At 39.1% G+C, this 18,390-nt stretch overlaps 1 protein-coding gene across 1 annotated transcript in view; it reads left to right on the top strand.

Moving 5' to 3' along the window:
* Nucleotides 1–2,544: 2,544 nt before the first annotated feature.
* The window catches only part of KPNA7 (karyopherin subunit alpha 7), a 38,319-nt gene continuing 22,473 nt past the window's right edge, over nt 2,545–18,390 (top strand). Inside the window, 1 exon segment of the mRNA XM_021008515.1 lies at nt 2,545–2,586. Coding sequence (XP_020864174.1) covers nt 2,545–2,586 — 42 coding nt within the window.

The raw sequence follows: 18,390 nt of genomic DNA, 5'->3' as shown, positions 1-18,390 counted from the left end.
TCTCTCTCACTTCCCACACGCAATCAGTTGACAAGTTTTGTCAATTCTGCTCCCACAACATCTCTCACATCTGTATCCTTTCCTCTACTTCTATGATCATCATCCTACTTCATACCTTCATTACTTCTCACTTAATTATTACAATAGCCTTCTAATTGGTCTCCCTATTTCTTCAGGCCTGTCCCTTTGCCAGTCTATCCTCCACAACTTCCAAAATAATATTCCTAACACACAAGCTTGATTACCTCACTAATCTGGCAAAAACACACACACATTTAATGACCCTATGTCACCTCCATCCCTGTATTTAAGATCCTGAATAATCTGGCTCCAACCTACCTTTCTAGTTTAGTTTTCTTTTGTTGTTGCTGCTGTTTTTCAGTCACGTCTGACCCTTTGTGACCCCATTTGGAGTTTTCTTGTAAAAGATAGTGGAGTGGCTTGCCATTTCCTTCTCCAGTTCATTTTACAGATGAGGAAACTGAGGCAAAAAGGGTTAAGTGACTTGCCCAGGGTCACACAGCTAGTAAATGTCTGTGGCCAGATTTGAACTCAGGAAGATGAGTCTCTACCCACTCTATCCACTGTTTTGCAGAGATTCTGTAATCTTGTTTTATAACATTCCCCTTTGGCACAATCTACCTCCCAGCAAAAGTAGATTGCTGACTATTGGTTATGCTTCACATATCAGCTCCTTTCTCTCTGTATTCACATGACTCAGAAACGCTCTAGAAGTATGTTAGAACCAGCTCCTACCAGCTCTAGAGAGCTGATTTAAAGTGTGAATACTTAGAGCTCTGAAATGGCAAACACTACAAACCAGGGTTTGATTTATTGTTCTGTTGATTGTCTAGACTTAAGAAAGTGATAGAGAAAATGTTAATAATGCAGATTAGATTTAAAAAATAATACAGATTAGATTTATTACACCTCTCCTTCAAAGAGAGTTGGTAAACATTTAGTAACATACTCCTGATACACACCATCCTCATTTGTTTTCCTCAGAATCCTTGTTTTCCTCCTCTGAGAAGCCTCAATTCCCTCACTCGCCAGGACTCTCTCATCAAATTATCTTTTTTTTTTCCCCTTTGGTGAGGCAATTGGGATTAAGTGACTCGCCCAGAGTCACACAGCTAGTGAATGTTACATGTCTGAGTCTGGATTTGAACTCAAGTCCTCCTGCCTCCAGGGCCAGTGTTCTATCCACTGCACCACCTAGCTGCCCCTTCTCATCAATTTGTGTTGTACTGTAATACAGAACATTATTTTGCCATTTAGGTAGTAGGGCCCTTTAAGCCATAGAAAGCAAAAGTTGGTGCTTAATCTTGCCCTAGACCTCTTTCCTCCTAAATCTAAACAATAGTGAAATGTACTCTTGCATAGCTCAGCATAGCCCGTACCTCCAACGCAAATGGATAAGAAAGCTTGCAATATAATTGCTTTAGATAATTATGTTTATACCAGAGACCAGGACGCCTGGTCTAGTTTGTGTGATCCCTGACCCATAATAATGGGGTGCTCAGGTGCTTGTGCTTGTACTTGTGCCCCAATTTCTCCCTAGTCTCAGAAACACTGTCTCTAACAACCACTCCCCAGCCAAGGACACTGTGCCTAGCAGTTATTCATGCATGGGCCTCACCATGACCCTTATCTCTCCCTGGTACAGCTACACAGAGCTGGGCTGCTCAGGCCCCAGCCCTTAGATCATGTCTCTGGAAGCCTCCCAATTCCTCAGTAAGTTCCTGTGTTGTGAGAAAGCTTTCCCTTGTTGCAGAGCATTCTCTCATCAAGACAGAGGGAGAGGGGTGTCCTTGACCAGCCCAAGAACTCTTCCTCTTGCCAGACTTCAAAGATCCATCCCCCTCCCTGTCCTGTATACTCCCTGTACTTTCCCATCCATAGCCCCCAAAGACACCTGCATCTTTGGATTACCTCATCAGTGTTCCTCGCATTTCTTTCCCATGCTCTTTTCTATATAAACCCTAGCTCGAATCGTGATGGGGGCTGCTTGATTTGGATGTGCATACCCCTGGCAGCTGCTCGCTACTAAATCCACATCTTAAATTATGTCTGGATCTCACTCGCTGATTTCTCGGTACAACAGTACTACATTTATCTATGCATTTTTACTTATTTCTCTACATTATATTGCACTTATTATTGCATTATATCGTATCTAATGTATTACACTGATCTATATAGGTGTATACAAAACATATATAGAGACATTTACAACAACAACAATAAAAAAAAAACCCATTAAGAACAGTTATTACAAGGTAATCTTGGAGAGAAAAGCAGGAGCAGCAGGAACAACCAGGAGAGACCTGAGGCAGAAGGAGTCACTTGATCTGAAGTCTTGAAGGAAACTCCCACTGCATCCAGAGCCATCTCCAGTCTTCCTGATCCATATCTGGCCACTGGACCCGGATGGCTCCAGAGGAGAAAGTGAGGCTGGTGACTTTGCACAGCCCTCCCTCACTTAAATCCAATTCACTTGCAAGTCATGCCATCACCTCCCTGATGTCATGATCCTCTTCGAGAATGAGGGACAAACAAGGAAACCTGGGATTCCAGGAGGTGGAGGTAAGGAGGGAGTATATTCCAGGCACTAGGTAGAACCAATGCAAAGGCACAGAGAAGGGAGGAGCAATGTTGTCTGTGAGTAAACATTCAGCCTTTATGACTGGACCGCAGAATGAGTACACTGAGGGAAAGATGAATAAGGCAGGGGAAGTAAGATTAGGCCAGGCTGTGAATAACTTGAAATGTCACCCTGAGGCATAGAAGAGTTTAGCAGAAACATAATTAATAGCACTATTTCATTCAGCCCTTTGAACCTATCTCTTCCCTCCTCCTAGAAGTTCCTTTCTATCTCTCCTTGCTGCCTCTCTTTGCTGAAAATCCTTTCTCCCGTATATGTCTCACTATTCTCCCAGAAGAAGATGCAAAGACTCTGCTTTTGTCTTCTTCTGTCAATGCTTTATTTTTTTATTTTGGTAGCAGGTGTCGTGTGCTGATTACTACATCTTTAAAAATGTTATGGCCACATTTTATTTTAATGCAACAGACACCTTCCAACAAACTCCCAAACAACCACCTCTACAAAGCACATTTCTTGAAAACAATCAACACCTCAGATCATGACAATATAGGCAACTTTCCCCTTTAGTTGTCCAACAATTGCTATTAGAAAGGATATATGCTTTAACTTGGGTTGTATGATACCAAAATTGTCCATTGTACTTGAGCTGATTTTTGTTGCCTCGAGCTTTTATTTTCATTGTTGAGGCCATTGTGCATATTCCTTTGGCTCTGCTTTCTTCACTCTGTATCAGTTCATATACATTTTCTCATGTTTCTCTAAATTCTTCTTAGTCATTCTTCCTTAGAGTGTGGTAATATTTCATTGTATGAACATACTATAATTTATTTAGCTATTCCCCAACAAATGGACTAGGTGACACAGTGGATAAAGTGCTAAGCCTGGGGTAAACCTGAGTTCAAATCCAGCCTCAGACATTAACTAGCTGTGTAACCCTGGGCAAGTCCTTTAACCTGTGTCTCTCTCCTCTTCCTCAAATGTAAAATGAGGTTGTTGTGAGAGTCAAATAAGATGATATTTGTAAATCAATTAGCACAATGCCCGGCACATACTAGGGGCTAAATCAATGCCTGTTCCCTTCCTTGTTCCTTACCTTGATCCTTCTTCCTCCATCAGTGGCTCTTCTTCTACCTCCTATCCTCAACTATGTTCTCTCAATCAGACCAACTCAATTCATTTCAACAAATAGCAAGTAGGCAGCCGAGCTACGTAAAGGGCTGTATGGAATAGTGGAGACAACTGCCTTGGAACCAGGAAGACCTGGGTTTAAGTCCTACCTCTAATATACACTCTATTGATTCACAAGGGCAAATCATTTAGCCTCTCTATGCTCCAGACAACTCTCTAAAAAGGTACAGACCTGCATTAAGAGAGGTCATTTTCTATATCCATGAAATCACAGATCTAGTCCCTATTCCTATATGCAAGACATTGTGCTAGAAATTAAAACAATTCTGAGGTACCACCTCACACCTATCAGAATGGCTAATATGACAGAAAAGGAAAATGACAAATGTTGGAGGGGATGTGGAAAAATTGGGACGCTAATGCATTGTTGGTGGAATTGTGAACTAATTCAACCATTAAGGAGAACAATTTGGAACTATGCCAAAAGGGCTATCAAAATGTGCATATCCTTTGACCCAGCAATACCACTACTAGAGCTGTATCCCAAAGAAATCAAAAGAAAGGGAAAAGAACTTATATGTACAAAAATATATGTAGCAGAACAAAGAATTGGAAACTGAGGGGATGCCCATCAATTGGGGAGTTGCTAAACAAGCCATGGTATATGATTGTAATGGAATACTGCTATGCTACAAAAAATGATGAGCAGGCTGTTTTCAGAAAAACCTGGAAAGATTTATCTGAACTGGTGCAAAGTGAAGTAAGCAGAACCAGGAGAACATTGCACACAGTAATACCAATATTGTAAGATGACTAACCGTGAATAACTTAGCTATTCTGATCAATACAATGATCTAAGACAATTCCAAAGGACTTATACTGAAAAAAATGTTATCCACCTTCAGAGAAAGAACTGATGGAATCTGAATACAGATTGAAGCACTTTTTTAACTTCATTTTTCTTGCTTTTTTTTTTTGCGACATGGCTAATATGGAATTATGTTTGGCATGATTTCACATGTATAATTGATATCGCATTTCTCACTTTCACGATGGGTGTGGGAGGGGAGAGAAGGAAGGAGAGAACACAAAACTGAAAAAAAATGTTATAAATAAATTAATTATAAATTAATTATAAATTAATTATAAAAAGACCCTGTGCTAGGTATTAAGAGTTTAAAGATCACAAACAACAATAACAACAATAATAACAGTTAGCATTTATATAACGCTTTAAAGTTTGCAAAGTGCTTTACAAATGTTATCTGATTTGACCCTCCCAATAACTCTGTGAGTTACATACTATTATTATCCCCATTTTACAGATGAGGAAAATGAGGCTAAGAAAAGTCTAGTTGTTAAATATTTACAGGGTCACACAGCTACCAAATATCTGAGTCAGGATTCGAACTCTGGTCTTCCTAATTCCAACTCCAATACTATCTACTATGCCTCCTATATAGTTTTTTCACTCAAAGACTGTAAGACATATGCAGAGATAAATATGATACAAAGTATGATGTAATAAGAAAGAAAAGAGAGATTTAGACAATGTGTTATAAGGAATTCAAATTTAAGGAGAAAGATCATTTATAGCTGAAGGAATAGAAAAGGCTTCATAGAGAGGGCTACACCTTGAAGTCTTGACCGTGAAGAAAGATGCTGATATGGAGAGATGCAAAGAGAGACTGTTCCATAAATAATAAACAATCTGCCAGAATGCTTGGGAAAGGGCAAGTAGTATGGCACAGGGGGAAGACTGTTGGATTTGGACCTGGGTATGAATTCCAGCTTTGTCATTTACCACCTGTGTGACTTAGGGTTGGTCAGTTTCACCTCTGTGGGCCTCAGTTTCCTCATCTGTAAAATACAGAGGCAGGACTAGATGATCACCAAGGTAATTCCAGCACTGAATCTATGATCCTATAATCCTATGGGAAGGAGAGGTAGTGGGGAGAAAAGCTTTTTTTTTTTTGAGTTTGTGAAAGGGAAGAGAAATATAGTATTATAGCTTGGGGGGAGTAGAAAAGAGGGATATACTATACAATTCTTCTAGTAATAAGAACAATATTAATAATGATAATAAATAGCTCATTGTTATTATAACATCTTGACTGGTTGACAAATTGGTTGATTTACTAAAACTAACCCTTACTTCTAGGACACCCACCCAAACACAATCTCATCCAAATCAACATTCCTTGAAAGGGTGTTCCAAGGCCTGCTTGAACCTGATTGTTAAATTTTCTGTGGGAGTATTTATACAGCAGGAAATCAGCAAGCCCTACAATTCAGGGCTTGCATTGTTTTTAAGAAAGTGCTGGAGAGAATGTTAATAATGCTAATCAAACTTAAAAGTGTGTGTGGCTACATTTTTTTTCTGGTTGTTAAACATTTACCAGCATACTCCTACATGTAAGGCACTGTGCTAATAATCACTTGGAATACAAAGTCATGAAATATAGGACCTGTCCATCTGGAAAAAAAAAAGCTAATTGATCCTACACAGGTTAGAGAAATATTGGGGGCTTTTAAGCACTATTAGGATCGTTGGTTCCAAATTCAGATAAAGATAAACCAGGCCCTGTTCCAGCATGAACTGGTTCTGTTGTTATTGGTAGGATCTTTTTTTCTTTTTTTGCCTTTCCAATACACGAGAACTAGTTTCTCAAATCCACTACAAGTGCTTTTTAAAATATTTTGGTGTTTTATTTACTCTGCTTAAAGAGGATAGCTAACCGCCATACTTTCATCACCAATCGACTTCTTTCAGGAGATATTGACATTTCAGTTAGCTTTGAAAAGCCCTTAAGACATTTTCCCTCTTTGCTTAAGAGTGAAGCCTATTTGTATAATGGGCTGGTTTCTGCATATGAGCTTTCAGAGTTATTAAATCAGGCTCTCTCAGAACCTCTACTGTTCACGGTTTTGTTAGTGTAGTCCATCATTGGATGAACTCGAAAATAATAAAAAAGGTTTTTTAAAAAAATTCTATAATCCAGATATCTTACTTGTTTTTCTTCAGGCCAAGTTCACTAAATTGAGGAGATTGTGGCCTGGCGTTCCTTTTTCTCCTCTCCACAAAATGTGTCTAAATATGAATATGTTTTGTGGATTTGTTAAATGATTCTCACTCACTCTCCCCACTGACAGGGCATGTATTTGTGGGAATATTTCATTAAAAGCCTTTTCTTTGAAGCAATAGTGTTCTCCGGCTGTATAGAAAAATCACATTAGTGAGGGACTGTTGGCTGTGATGTTGAGTGGAGGTGATCCAGTTGGGTACCTCAAACCTGGGATAGCTATTCTATGAACTCCACATGTGAGAGGAGTGGGACGCAGGTGCTATACAACCATTATTGAATAAATAGGAGACATTGCTTCCTAATGGTTTTAGATGGTTTTAGATTTCAATGGGTACTTTGATGGACCCATGATTTTAGATTGGTATCCACCAATACAAATCATAACTCTCTCTGTCCCTTCTCATCCTGTGTAATTCTCTTATCCATGTTTTCCCATAAATCCTCCAAATGTTTGATTCATAGGAAGTCTTCCTTGAGTTCTGGTTCTCCTGGAAATTACCACTGTGAATGGAAAACAGCTCATTGGAAAGTGTTGGATTTGGAATTAGAGGATTCGGGTTTAAATTCCAGCTCTGCCACTTACCACCTACGTGACCTTGGGCAAGTCACTTTGCACCTGTGTTCCTCAGTTTCCTTATGTGGGAAAAGAAAGGGTTGTCCTAGTTTTCCTCTGAATGACCTTCTAATTCTACAACTATGACCCTAAGAATATGCTGCTCAGACCATCTATCTGCTGTCTCTGTCTCACTACACAACTGACCCACCTTCTTTTATGTTTCCACATGCCCTTTGATAATAATATCCTTTGGATCATGAACCCAGAGTGCCTTGGCTCTTCCCAGTTGCCACCCTAGCAGATTATAATTCTAAACTGGACAAAAAGCAGCTTCTATAATTATAAGTGGAAAGTGGTCTTCCTGAAGATACTCCATCTTCTCCAGAGCTGCAGAACCATTGATAGTGGGCTTTGTTAAAAGCAAATTTTCATTGACATCTTCTATTTTTACATTGCTTAAATTTCTCCCTTTGTTACTTCTTCTCTCCCCTCCCAGAGCTATCCCTTATACCAAAGTTTCGTTTTTGTTTTTGTTTTTTTTTAAAGAGAAAGAGGGGGCAGCTAGGCGGCACAGTGGATAAGGCACTGGCCCTGGAGTCAGGAGGACCTGAGTTCAAATCCGACCTCAGACACTTGACACTTACTAGCTGTGTGACCTTGGGCAAGTCATTTAACCCCATAGCCTAGCCAAAATAAAATAAGATACAATAAAATAAAAGAGGGAAAAAATGCAAACGAGTTAGCGCATGGAAAAAAATCTGAAAGTAAATGTAATGTTTCATAACTGTGGAGACACCTCCCCTCCCCCCACCTCTGCAAAGGAGCAGAACAAGATGTCTTCCCATATCTCTTCTTCAAGGCCAAGATTGTTCTTAGTAATTTTGTGAAATTCATTTTGGATTGTTTTGTAGTGGTTATTCTTTCCCTTTACATTGTTGGAGTCATGCATATTGTATTCCTGGCTCTGCTTCTTTCACCTTGCTGGTTTGTATGTCTTCCCATGCTTCTTTATATTCATCATAGCTATTAGTTTTTTCACAGCTCAGTAATAATCCATTATATTCACATACCACAATTTGTTTAGCCATTCCTCAATCAATAGACACCTTCTGTTTCCAGTTCTTTGTAATTACAAAAATTACTGCTGTAAATATTTTGATGTGTATGTGACTTTTCTTTTTATCAGTGATCTCTTTGGGGTGTAAGCCTAGCTGTGGAATCTTTGCTGCAAAAGATGTGGACATTTTAGTCTATGGTGACTTTTCAAAGTTGGGAGAGCCAACAATCCAGAGGAAACTAGTCACTTCCAGGCTACTAATTTTCATTTAAGCTAAAAATTGTTTTAAGTAAGCCCTTATTTCAGTGCTTCATGTACTCAGGTTTCATTGGTGTTGGTATGGGTATGTCCTTCACTGATGCAGATCATGACTCCTACACAACTTAGTAGATGGTTTTGTGAGTTACTATGAATTAAAAAACAAACAAACAAACAAACAAAGGAAGAAAGAACAAGAAAAGAAAATCATCTGATGGCCAACCCTTTGTGATGTACCTCCCTGAATTTAGCCCAGCTGGTCCTTGGATCAGAGATATCCAGTCCATAGTGGGCCTTTATCATTGTATAGGACTTTGTGATCTGAAAAGGATACTTTTAATATTTCTGCTTTTCTGCTTTTAACTAAAACATTTTTATGTCCTAATATATGGCCAATCTTTGTAAAGGTACCATAAACCACCGATAAAAAAGTGTATTCTTTTCTATTTCTATTCAATTCTCTCCAGATATCCATCATATCTAGCTTGCCTAAAATTCTATTCATTACATATAAAAGTCATAAAATTCTATTCACATCCAAAGATGATTAGGGAAAAAGGAAAAGGACCTATATGTTCTAAAATATTTATAGCAGCTCTCTTTGTGGTGGCCAAGAACTGGAAACTGCAGGGATGCCAGTCCACTGGGGAATGGCTGAACAAGTTGTGGTATATGATTGTGATGGAATGTGACTATGCTATAAGAAATGATGAGCTGGTTGATTTTAGGAAAACATAGATGGACTTGCATAAAATAATGAAAAATGAAATGGGCAGAACATTGTATACCATAACAGCAGTATTGTTTTAAGAACAACTTTGAGCAACTAAGTCATTTTGACTATTATAAATAACCAAATTAACTACAAAGGACATGGGAAGACACTATCTGCATCCAGAGAAAGAACTGATAAATAGAAGTATGTATAGAATGATTTTACACACACACACACACACACACATACACACACATATTTGTGTCTAATGGTAGCCATCTCTAGGAGGAAGAGGAGGGAAAAAAAGGTAAAGCAGAATTGTATGTGATAACTTTATCATATATTTAAAAGGAATAGCAAGTTGTACATAATAGTTTAATGTGCAGTCATCTTTTTTTAAAAAATTCTACTATGTTATGGAAATGCTTGTTAAAACAAGTATAAATTAAAAATGAAATAAATAATTTTTTTAATTTAAAAAATCATTGGGTAGGTCTTGTCAGAGTTTATGATCTGCTGGCAAAGCCTGAGGTCACCTCTAGACCAAGATAAGGCTCTAGAAAAGGACTTGATGGGAAGCAGCAAGATACAATGGATTCAATGTTGTTCCTAGAGTCAGGGAGACTTGATTTCAAATTCTACCTCTGATACCTATGAGCTCTGGGATTGTGGAAAAGTCATGTAAAGCCTCTTTCACCCTCAGTTTTCTCATCTGTAAAATAAGGGGCCTTGGACTCCATGGCCTCAAAGGTCCCTTCCACCTCTAAATCTATGTTCCTGTGGCTTCAGAGGAGGAAACAGCTCTTATTTAAAAAAAATGATTATTTTCTAAGCTCTGGTGCTTTTTTCCCAAAGAGATGTAGAGGATGAGGTAAGTGTGGATGTATCCATAAGTCAGTTCTTTTGTAGGCTAGATGATATTGCTAAGGTGGTAGTTTGGAGGAGGAGAGGAGATTGAGAAATAAAGTCCTGTCCCCTACTTAAAAGAATACCAAGGTACCTGCTATCTGTATCCTCTCAGGGCTGGCTTTTTACCCTGGGGAAGTTCCAGGATTGTAGCTGTTAAACTTAAGATGAAAATTTAATTCAGCCAACCTGCATTAAATAGCTACTAAATTCAAGACACTGTGCTAGTTACCAGGGATGTAAAAAAAAAAAAAAGGAAGAATCAGTCCCTGCCCTCAGGGAACTTACCAACTAGGGGATTTCTAGTTATTGGGTAAGACTTTTTTTTATCTCTCTTCAAGCTTGCCAAATGTCTCGTTGGGAGGTGTGTTGTCTCCCAGAGCTTAGGGCTTTGTCATTTGTTTTTTCAAAGTAGCTCTCAGAAAGTGTATGAGGGTTTGTTTAGATAAAAGTCTCCCATAAAAGAAGTGAATCTCATTTTTTTCTTCTTTCTTATTCATTTATTTTTAGTTTTCGACATTCATTTCCATAAGCTTTTTGAGTTTTAAATTTTCTCCCCCTCCCTCCCTGAGTTACTCCCTAAGGCAGTGTCCAATCTGTTATAGACTCTACATATACATTCCTATTAAATATATTTTTACATTAGTCATGTTATAAAGAAGAATTAAAATCAATAAGGAGGAACCACAAGAAAGAAGAAACAAAACAAAACAGAAGACAAAAAAAAAGAGCAAATAATATTCTTTGATCTGTGTTCAAACTCCATAGTTCTTTCTCTGGATGTGGATCACCTTTTCCATCATGAGGCCTTTGGAGCTGCCTTAGATCCTTGCATTGCTGAGAAGGGTTAAGTCTATCAATATTTGTCATCATACAATGTTGCTGTTACTGTGCACAATGTTCTCCTGATTCTGCTCACTTCATTCAGCATCAGGCAATACAAGTCTTTCCAGGTTTTTTGAAGTCCACTTGCTTATCATTTCTTATAGCACAATAGTATTTCACTGCATTCATATATCACAACTTGTTCAGCCATTCCCCAATTGATGAGCATCCCCTCAATTTCCAATTCTTTGCCACTACAGAAAGAACTGCTATAAATATTTTTGTACATGTGGATCCTTTTCCCATTTTTATGATCTTTTTGTGATACAGCCCTAGAAGTGCTATTGTTGGGTCAAAGGCTGTGCACATTTTTATAGCCTTTTGGACATAGTTCCAAATTGCTCTCCAAAATGGTTGGACTAGTTTATAACTCCACCAACAATGTATTAATGTTCTAATTTTCCCATATCTTCTCCAACGTTTGTCATTTTCCTGTCTTGTCATGTTAACCAACCTGATAAGTGTGATGTGGCACCTCAAAGTTGTTTTAATTTGTATTTCTCTAATCAATAGTGATTTAGAGCATTTTTTCATACGACTATAGACAGCTTTAATTTCTTCATCTGAAAACTGCCTATTCATATCCTTTGACCATTTCTCAATTGGGGAATGACGTGTTCTTATAAATTTGACTTAGTTCTCTATATATTTTAGAAATGAGGCTCTTAAAACAGAGGTGCTGGTTGTAAACATTCTTTCCCAGTTTGTGGCTTCTCTCCTAATCTTGGTTACATTGGCTTTGCTTGTGCAAAAACTTTTCAGTTTAATGTAATCAAAATTATCCATTTTGCATTTCATAATGTTCTCTTTCTCTTGTTTGGTCATAAATTCTTCAGTTCTCCATAAATCCGATAGGTAAACTATTCCTTGCTCTCCCAGTTTGCTTATAGTATCAGTCTTTATATCTAAATCATGAACCCACTTTGACTTTATTTTGGTATAGGGTACAAGATTTTGGTCTATGCCTAGTTTCTGCCATATTCTTTTCCAGTTTTCCCAGCAGTTCTTCTCAAAGAGTGAGTTCTTATCACAGTAGCTGGGGTCTTCGGGTTTATCAAGTAGCAGATTACTTCAGTCATTGACTACTGTGCCTTATGTACCTCACCCATTCCACTGATCCACCACTCTATTTCTTAGCCAGTACCAAGTAGTTTTGATGATTGCTGCGTTATCATACAATTTAAGATCTGGTATGGCTAGGCCACCTTCCCTAGCATTTCTTTTCATTAGTTCCCTTGATATTCTGGACCTTTTGGTGAATCTCATTCTTTCAGCAACACTGGGCAGTCCCAGTGGTGAAGTTGTGTTTATTTTTTAAAGGGAATTTCTTGTAATGCAATTTAAGGAGTTAAAATCTTAGGCTTAAAAAGAGATGAGGGAATGGGAGCCCAAGAACTTCTCATCAATCACCAAACATTTATTAAACACCTACTATGCGCCAAAAACTATGGTAGGATCTGGAGGCCACAAAAAGTCCTAGGGGAGTTCATATTCTATCTGGTGAATATAGGGGGAAAGAAAAAAAAGAGAAATCAGTTCAATTTTCTTTATGCTTGTAATTATGAGTGCCTTTTATAGTGGCAAGAGGCTTGTTGAATGTGTACAACAGTGATGATGCTGGAGGAGAGGCTCTAATACTTAAACAGAGGTGGTCAATTAATAGTGTAATCAAGAGGTCACTCACTGGTATTGTTGTTTGTCCTTCATTCTTGAAGAGGACCATGACATCAGGAAGGTGATGCCATGACTTGCAAGTGAATTGGATTTAAATGAGGGAGGGCTGTGCAAAGTCACCAGCCTCACTTTCTCCTCTGGAGCCATCTGGGTCCAGTGGCCAGATATAGATCAAGACAATTGGAGATGGGCCCAATTCACTGGTGTGTATGTGAGCTGGAGACCCAATCAGCCACTTTTTCTTTCTTTAAAAGTGGCCAGAAGAGTGCTTTGGTCTTCCTCAGTTTAGGACTTCTTCAGCGAATGAAGGTAATATTCCAAATTCCTGACGCAACTACTGATGAAGGGTAGAAGGAATTGCAGTTTGTGGTCTCATCCCAAAATGCTGAAAAATATTCTTCCTTCGCTTTTGGAGGCTGTTCCATCCATACTGCTTACTTCTTTCAGTTGCCTCAGTGATAGGATACTACTAGTTCCATATTTCTCTATGTGATTAGAGATCCTGAGGTACCATGGAACCCTTGGGTAAGATAGGCTGGAAGCTTAAAGTAAAATCAAAATCTAGGGCTATTAAGATTAAGTATAGGGACAGCTAGGTGGCACAGTGGATAGAGCATCAGCCCTGGATTCAGGAGGACCTGAGTTCAAATGTGACCTCAGACACATAATACTTTACTAGCTGTTTGACCTTGGGCAAGTCACTTAACCCTATTGCCTAGCCAAAAAAAAAAAAAGACAGTACATTATTTAATTCTCTAAACCAATGGTACTTTTTACTCTCAATCTTTTATTTTAGATTATTTCAGCACACAAATAATCTGTATTTGCCTGTAACTTAACCTAAACCTTTGTCAATCTCTTATTAATTTAATTGCTTAATATGTGGGTGAGAGAGGGGTATATGTTAAGAGGTATTGGGGGAAATGGACTTGAGAGGTCAAGATAGTGAATTATTTTATGGAGCTTGCCTGAATCTGATTGGAGGAATTCATTTTGTGATTTTTCTAGGTAGAAGTAGCAGAAAAGCTCTTTGTCTCCTTTTAAAAAGGATGTTTGGTGGGACAGCTAAGTGGTGCAGTGGATAGAGCACCAACCCTGGAGTTAAGAAGACCTGGGTTCAAATCTGGCCTCAGACACATAACACTCACTAGTTGTGTGCCTCTGGGCAAGTCACTTAACCCCAACTGCCTCACCAAAAAAAAAAAAAAGGTATTTGGAGGCAGCTAGCTGGTATAGTGCATAGAGCACCAGCCCTGAATTCAAATCCAGCCTCAGATATTTACTAGCTGTGTGACCCTGGCCAAGATAATAATTTTTGACAAAAGCTTCATTTCTAGGGGATACCACAGGTCCCCTCACTTCCAGTGGACACACACATATGTGTGCACACACATGCACATGTAAATGCACACGCACACACACCTATGGGAACATTTTATTTTTATCATACTTTGACAGATCTGGGGTCTCATAACAATTGAGTTCTTATTCTTAAGAGAGACTGCATTCTATCCACAGCCCCTCCTGTGAGAAATTTTGCCTATTGTTGTCCATAAATGATAATCAGTTCACCTTTATATGGTGCTCTCAGGCTTACAAAGAGCTTTCCTCATGATACTCACATGGGAGAGTTTAAGGATTAGTATCTCTGTTCTGCAGATGGGGAAACTGAAACTCAGAGGCAAAATGACTTGTCCATGTTTATATAACTTAGGGTTTCCAATACATTTTCTGATTCTAAATCTGGAGCTCTTTTTGCCATACTATCCCAAGGAATTCATTGTGGGAAAGAGAATTTTCTTATGCTGAACTTTCATGAAACACGTCAGCTCCATAAAGGGAGAGATAACTAACAGGAAGCCATTCCTATTAATACCCAAATTAAAGGAGTCTGGGTGATTCTGTCAGAAATGTGTGGAAAGCGAAGGGGCTCCTTGAGGGCCTCCTCTTTTCTAGGATGGCCTCCAAAGCAGGAGTCCTGGAAATGAAGAACTTTCTCCTTTCTCAGGGAGAGAGAACTTAGTGCCATTTTTACTCTCTAGAATAGTATAACCACTTTATTTCACGGTCTAATGCAAACTCATCCATAGTGTCTCGAACAGAGCACAGGGCTTAGCACTAAAGGATCTAGTTTAGAGTCTCAGTTTTGCCATTTCCTTGCCTTGGGACCTTGGACAAGTCACTTAACTTCTCAGTCTCAGTTCCTTCATCTGTAAAATGGGAATGGTGATACTTGTTCTACCTACTCATAAACATAGTTGTGAGAATCACACAACTATAAAGGTGTTTCATAATCGTAACCCATTGCAAAAATGTGAATTGGTAGATTATGAATTGCGCTGGGTTGGGTTTGCTATAGTATTTAAATACCTGATATGTGGCTACTGATCAAAGGTGTATCTTTGATCACTTCTCAAAAATTACCCTCTTGTTCTAGTTGCTTAAAGTGTAAAAATACATTCCCATTTCCCTTCATCTTTGTATTTACAACCACTTTAAAGTACCAGATCTTATCTAATTTAGACCTTGCTATTTCCTATTGACTTGATTTGTTTCTAGCCTCCAAAATAGCCTGCAACATAATTACTGCACTTAAGACCATTGAGACTCCTTCTGGATATACTGAATTTCACTTTTTTTTTTTAAAGCTCTGCCTCTTAATGAGAGGTTTCCACTGATATTGAGAGAACAAAATTCATCTGGAATGTGTGTGATTACTACACTAACAGCAAAGCATCTACAAATTGGACAGCCCCAAATTTATTATTAAACACTTGTGGCAAGAATCTGGGGAGTGATCCTTTTTGCTTTCACAAATATGGAATACTTTATAACAGAGCTTGCCAAAGTGAGCAGTCCAATGATTGCTTCCCCTCTAGCTTTCAAAGAAATAAAAGGGGAATTGGGATGGAGAAGCAGGGGAAGGGAAATGACTGCTTTATATTGTTATATAGTATTCAATCAGTCACATTCTGAGACCCCCCCCCAACCAGAGTCATCAGGGGTCTTCTGGAAGGGTTAAGGGGGAGCTGAGCACATCTGGCTGGGGAAATTACTGGGGCTATACATTGGAAGCTCTGACAGCATGATCCTTCTTCCCATAGTCCCAGACAGAACAGTCAACTATCAATTATTTTACCCAGAGCAAAGGCCAAAAAACCTGTGTCAAAGAAAAATCTAGCTGAGGAGAGGGGAGGCAAGACCATAAAAAGAGAGGCCTTAAGCCTCTGGATACCACTTACCATCTAAGTGAGATATGAGGATGCACTAAGAGGAAGGAAGAACACCTTTGCATTAATCAAATCAAGTCAACTAGCATTTATTAAGCATGGTCTACGTGCAGGTGCGCTGTGCTGTTGGCTGAGGACAGAAAGAAGGTGATCAGTTTCTAAAGGGGGAGACAACAGGCAAACACTTCTGTAAAAACAAGATAATAGACATTATAAAAATGGAGGTAATGTCAGAAAGAGGGCAGCTAGGTGATGCAGTGGATAAAGTGCTAAGCCTGGAGCCAGAAAGACTCATCTTACTGAGTTCAGATCTGGCCTCAGGCACTTACTAGTTGTGTGACCCTGGATAAGTCACTTAACCCTGTTTGCCTCAGTTTCCTCATTTATAAAATGAGCTGGAGAAAGAAATGGCAAGCCACTGCAGTATCTCTGCCAAGAAAACCCCCAAATGGGGTCACAAAGAGTCAGTCGCAACTGAAAACAACTGAACAACAAATCTCAGAGAGAAGGTCCTAGTATTAAGGAGAATAGGAAAGGCTTCTTTTGTAAAAGGTAGAATTTTAGCAGAATCTTGAAGGAAACCAGCAAGGCCATTTTTACAGTGTTCAAGCAGTGGGGTACAGTGGAAAGAATTCTGGATTTAGTGTCAATTGACGTAGGTTCAAAATCTGGCTTTATTACTTATGGGATTTAGTGCTTGTGTTACTTATAGGACTACGGGCAGGCTCTTTTATTTCCTCTAGCCTCAGTGCCTTAGATGTAAAATGAGAGAATTGTCCTAGAAGGCACTGGAGATCTCTTCTAGGCCTAAGTCTATGGTCCTATAACCATTTCCTTTCCCATATTATTCTGCCCAAAAATAAAATTCTAGAGCTCTAAGATTCTGGCATCACCCTTTGATTTAGGGTATATATTTTCATTTGTGGGTTCTTCCTTACTACAGCTTCTTCTTGTAAAGCAAATTTGAAGTTTTCTCTTAGAAATAGTTGAAGACTTGGGTTTGAATCCAGGTCCTTGTCACCTGCAAGACCTGGGGCAGGTAACTTCACTTTCTCGGTTTCCTCATCTATAAAATGATGGGATTAGATCGAGTGTCATGGTAAATACCTGTAGTCCCTGCAGCTAGGGAAGGCTGAGTCCAGGGTATCTCTTGAGTTCTGAAATTCTGAGCAGCAGTAGGTGTGAAAGCCAATCAAGTGTCCACACCAGCACCAAAATGGCACATCCGTGCAGGCAGCTACTTCAGGAGAAGCAACACAAAGATTATGTATGTATCAGTATTAAGGTCAGGTCTGGGAGTGGCCACTCTGTTTCCATTTGGGGTGAGATAGGAAGACCTGTCTCAAAAAGCAAACAAAAAATGTGAAGCTTTGCTTAGAACAGGGCTTCATAAACTTTTTCCACTCATGGCCCCTTTTCGTGTTTCAGTGGCATTAATTGGTGTTGCATGGCGTGACAGCATGTGCAGTGCAAAGTGTGCGTGCTTTGTGTTCAGAACCAAGGCTGCAGTGAAACTGAGCAATTCAACATGGGCAAGCATGGCCAGAAACATCTTGAATTCATTATGTGTTTGATTTTTAATTAATTTGTGGCAGTTGCATGTTCAGAAACCTTTTCCCTTTGCCAAATTTTTCACAACCCCATATGGGGTCGTAACCTGCAGTTTAAGAAGCGCTGGCCTTACAAGACCTCCAAGGTCCCTGCTGGCCCTAAGTCTTTGATCCTTTAAAGCAGTAAATGATGTCTTCAATGCTTGGCTTGGAGTCATTAGCTCCTGAGCTGGTATTGTAAACACAACCTTCTTCACCTACCATTCATTTCCCTGCATTATTTAAGCTTTGACACACTGTGGGGAGTGAGGTTAACTGCAACGCTGGAGTTTTTCCTAAGTTTTTATGAAGCCTCAGTGTTTCTTTAAACAAGATTGTGATGTACTATTCTCAATATTAAATGAAAATCACCTTGTTAAAGGCTGGAAGTCATTCAGAATTCTATTCACCTCAAATGGGGCTGAAAATGATGACTAATGTAACTTCGGTAACTATGTGATTATGAAAACCTTGTTCACGTTAGCTACTGTGGCATGCTCAGCCTTCCCTAATGTTTACCTTGTGAACTAGTGTGTAAGGTAAAGGAGTGTTTTCTAACCTTCTCATCAAATAACAGAGTTTACCAAGATGTAGTCTAGAACGACTGTGTGGGCTATTTGGCGACCTCTCAGGAAAAGGAGAAACCCCATTCCAGAGAGCATCAGTCCCTTGCCTTTGAGGTAAGGAGGGAAAACTCCATT

The sequence above is a fragment of the Phascolarctos cinereus genome, unplaced genomic scaffold (genome assembly GCF_003287225.1).
Source record: "Phascolarctos cinereus isolate Bilbo 61053 unplaced genomic scaffold, phaCin_HiC Scaffold_4;HRSCAF=312, whole genome shotgun sequence".
Lineage (NCBI taxonomy): Eukaryota > Metazoa > Chordata > Mammalia > Diprotodontia > Phascolarctidae > Phascolarctos > Phascolarctos cinereus.
Note: the sequence above shows the minus strand (reverse complement) of the source record. Positions and strands in the feature narration are given on the sequence as shown.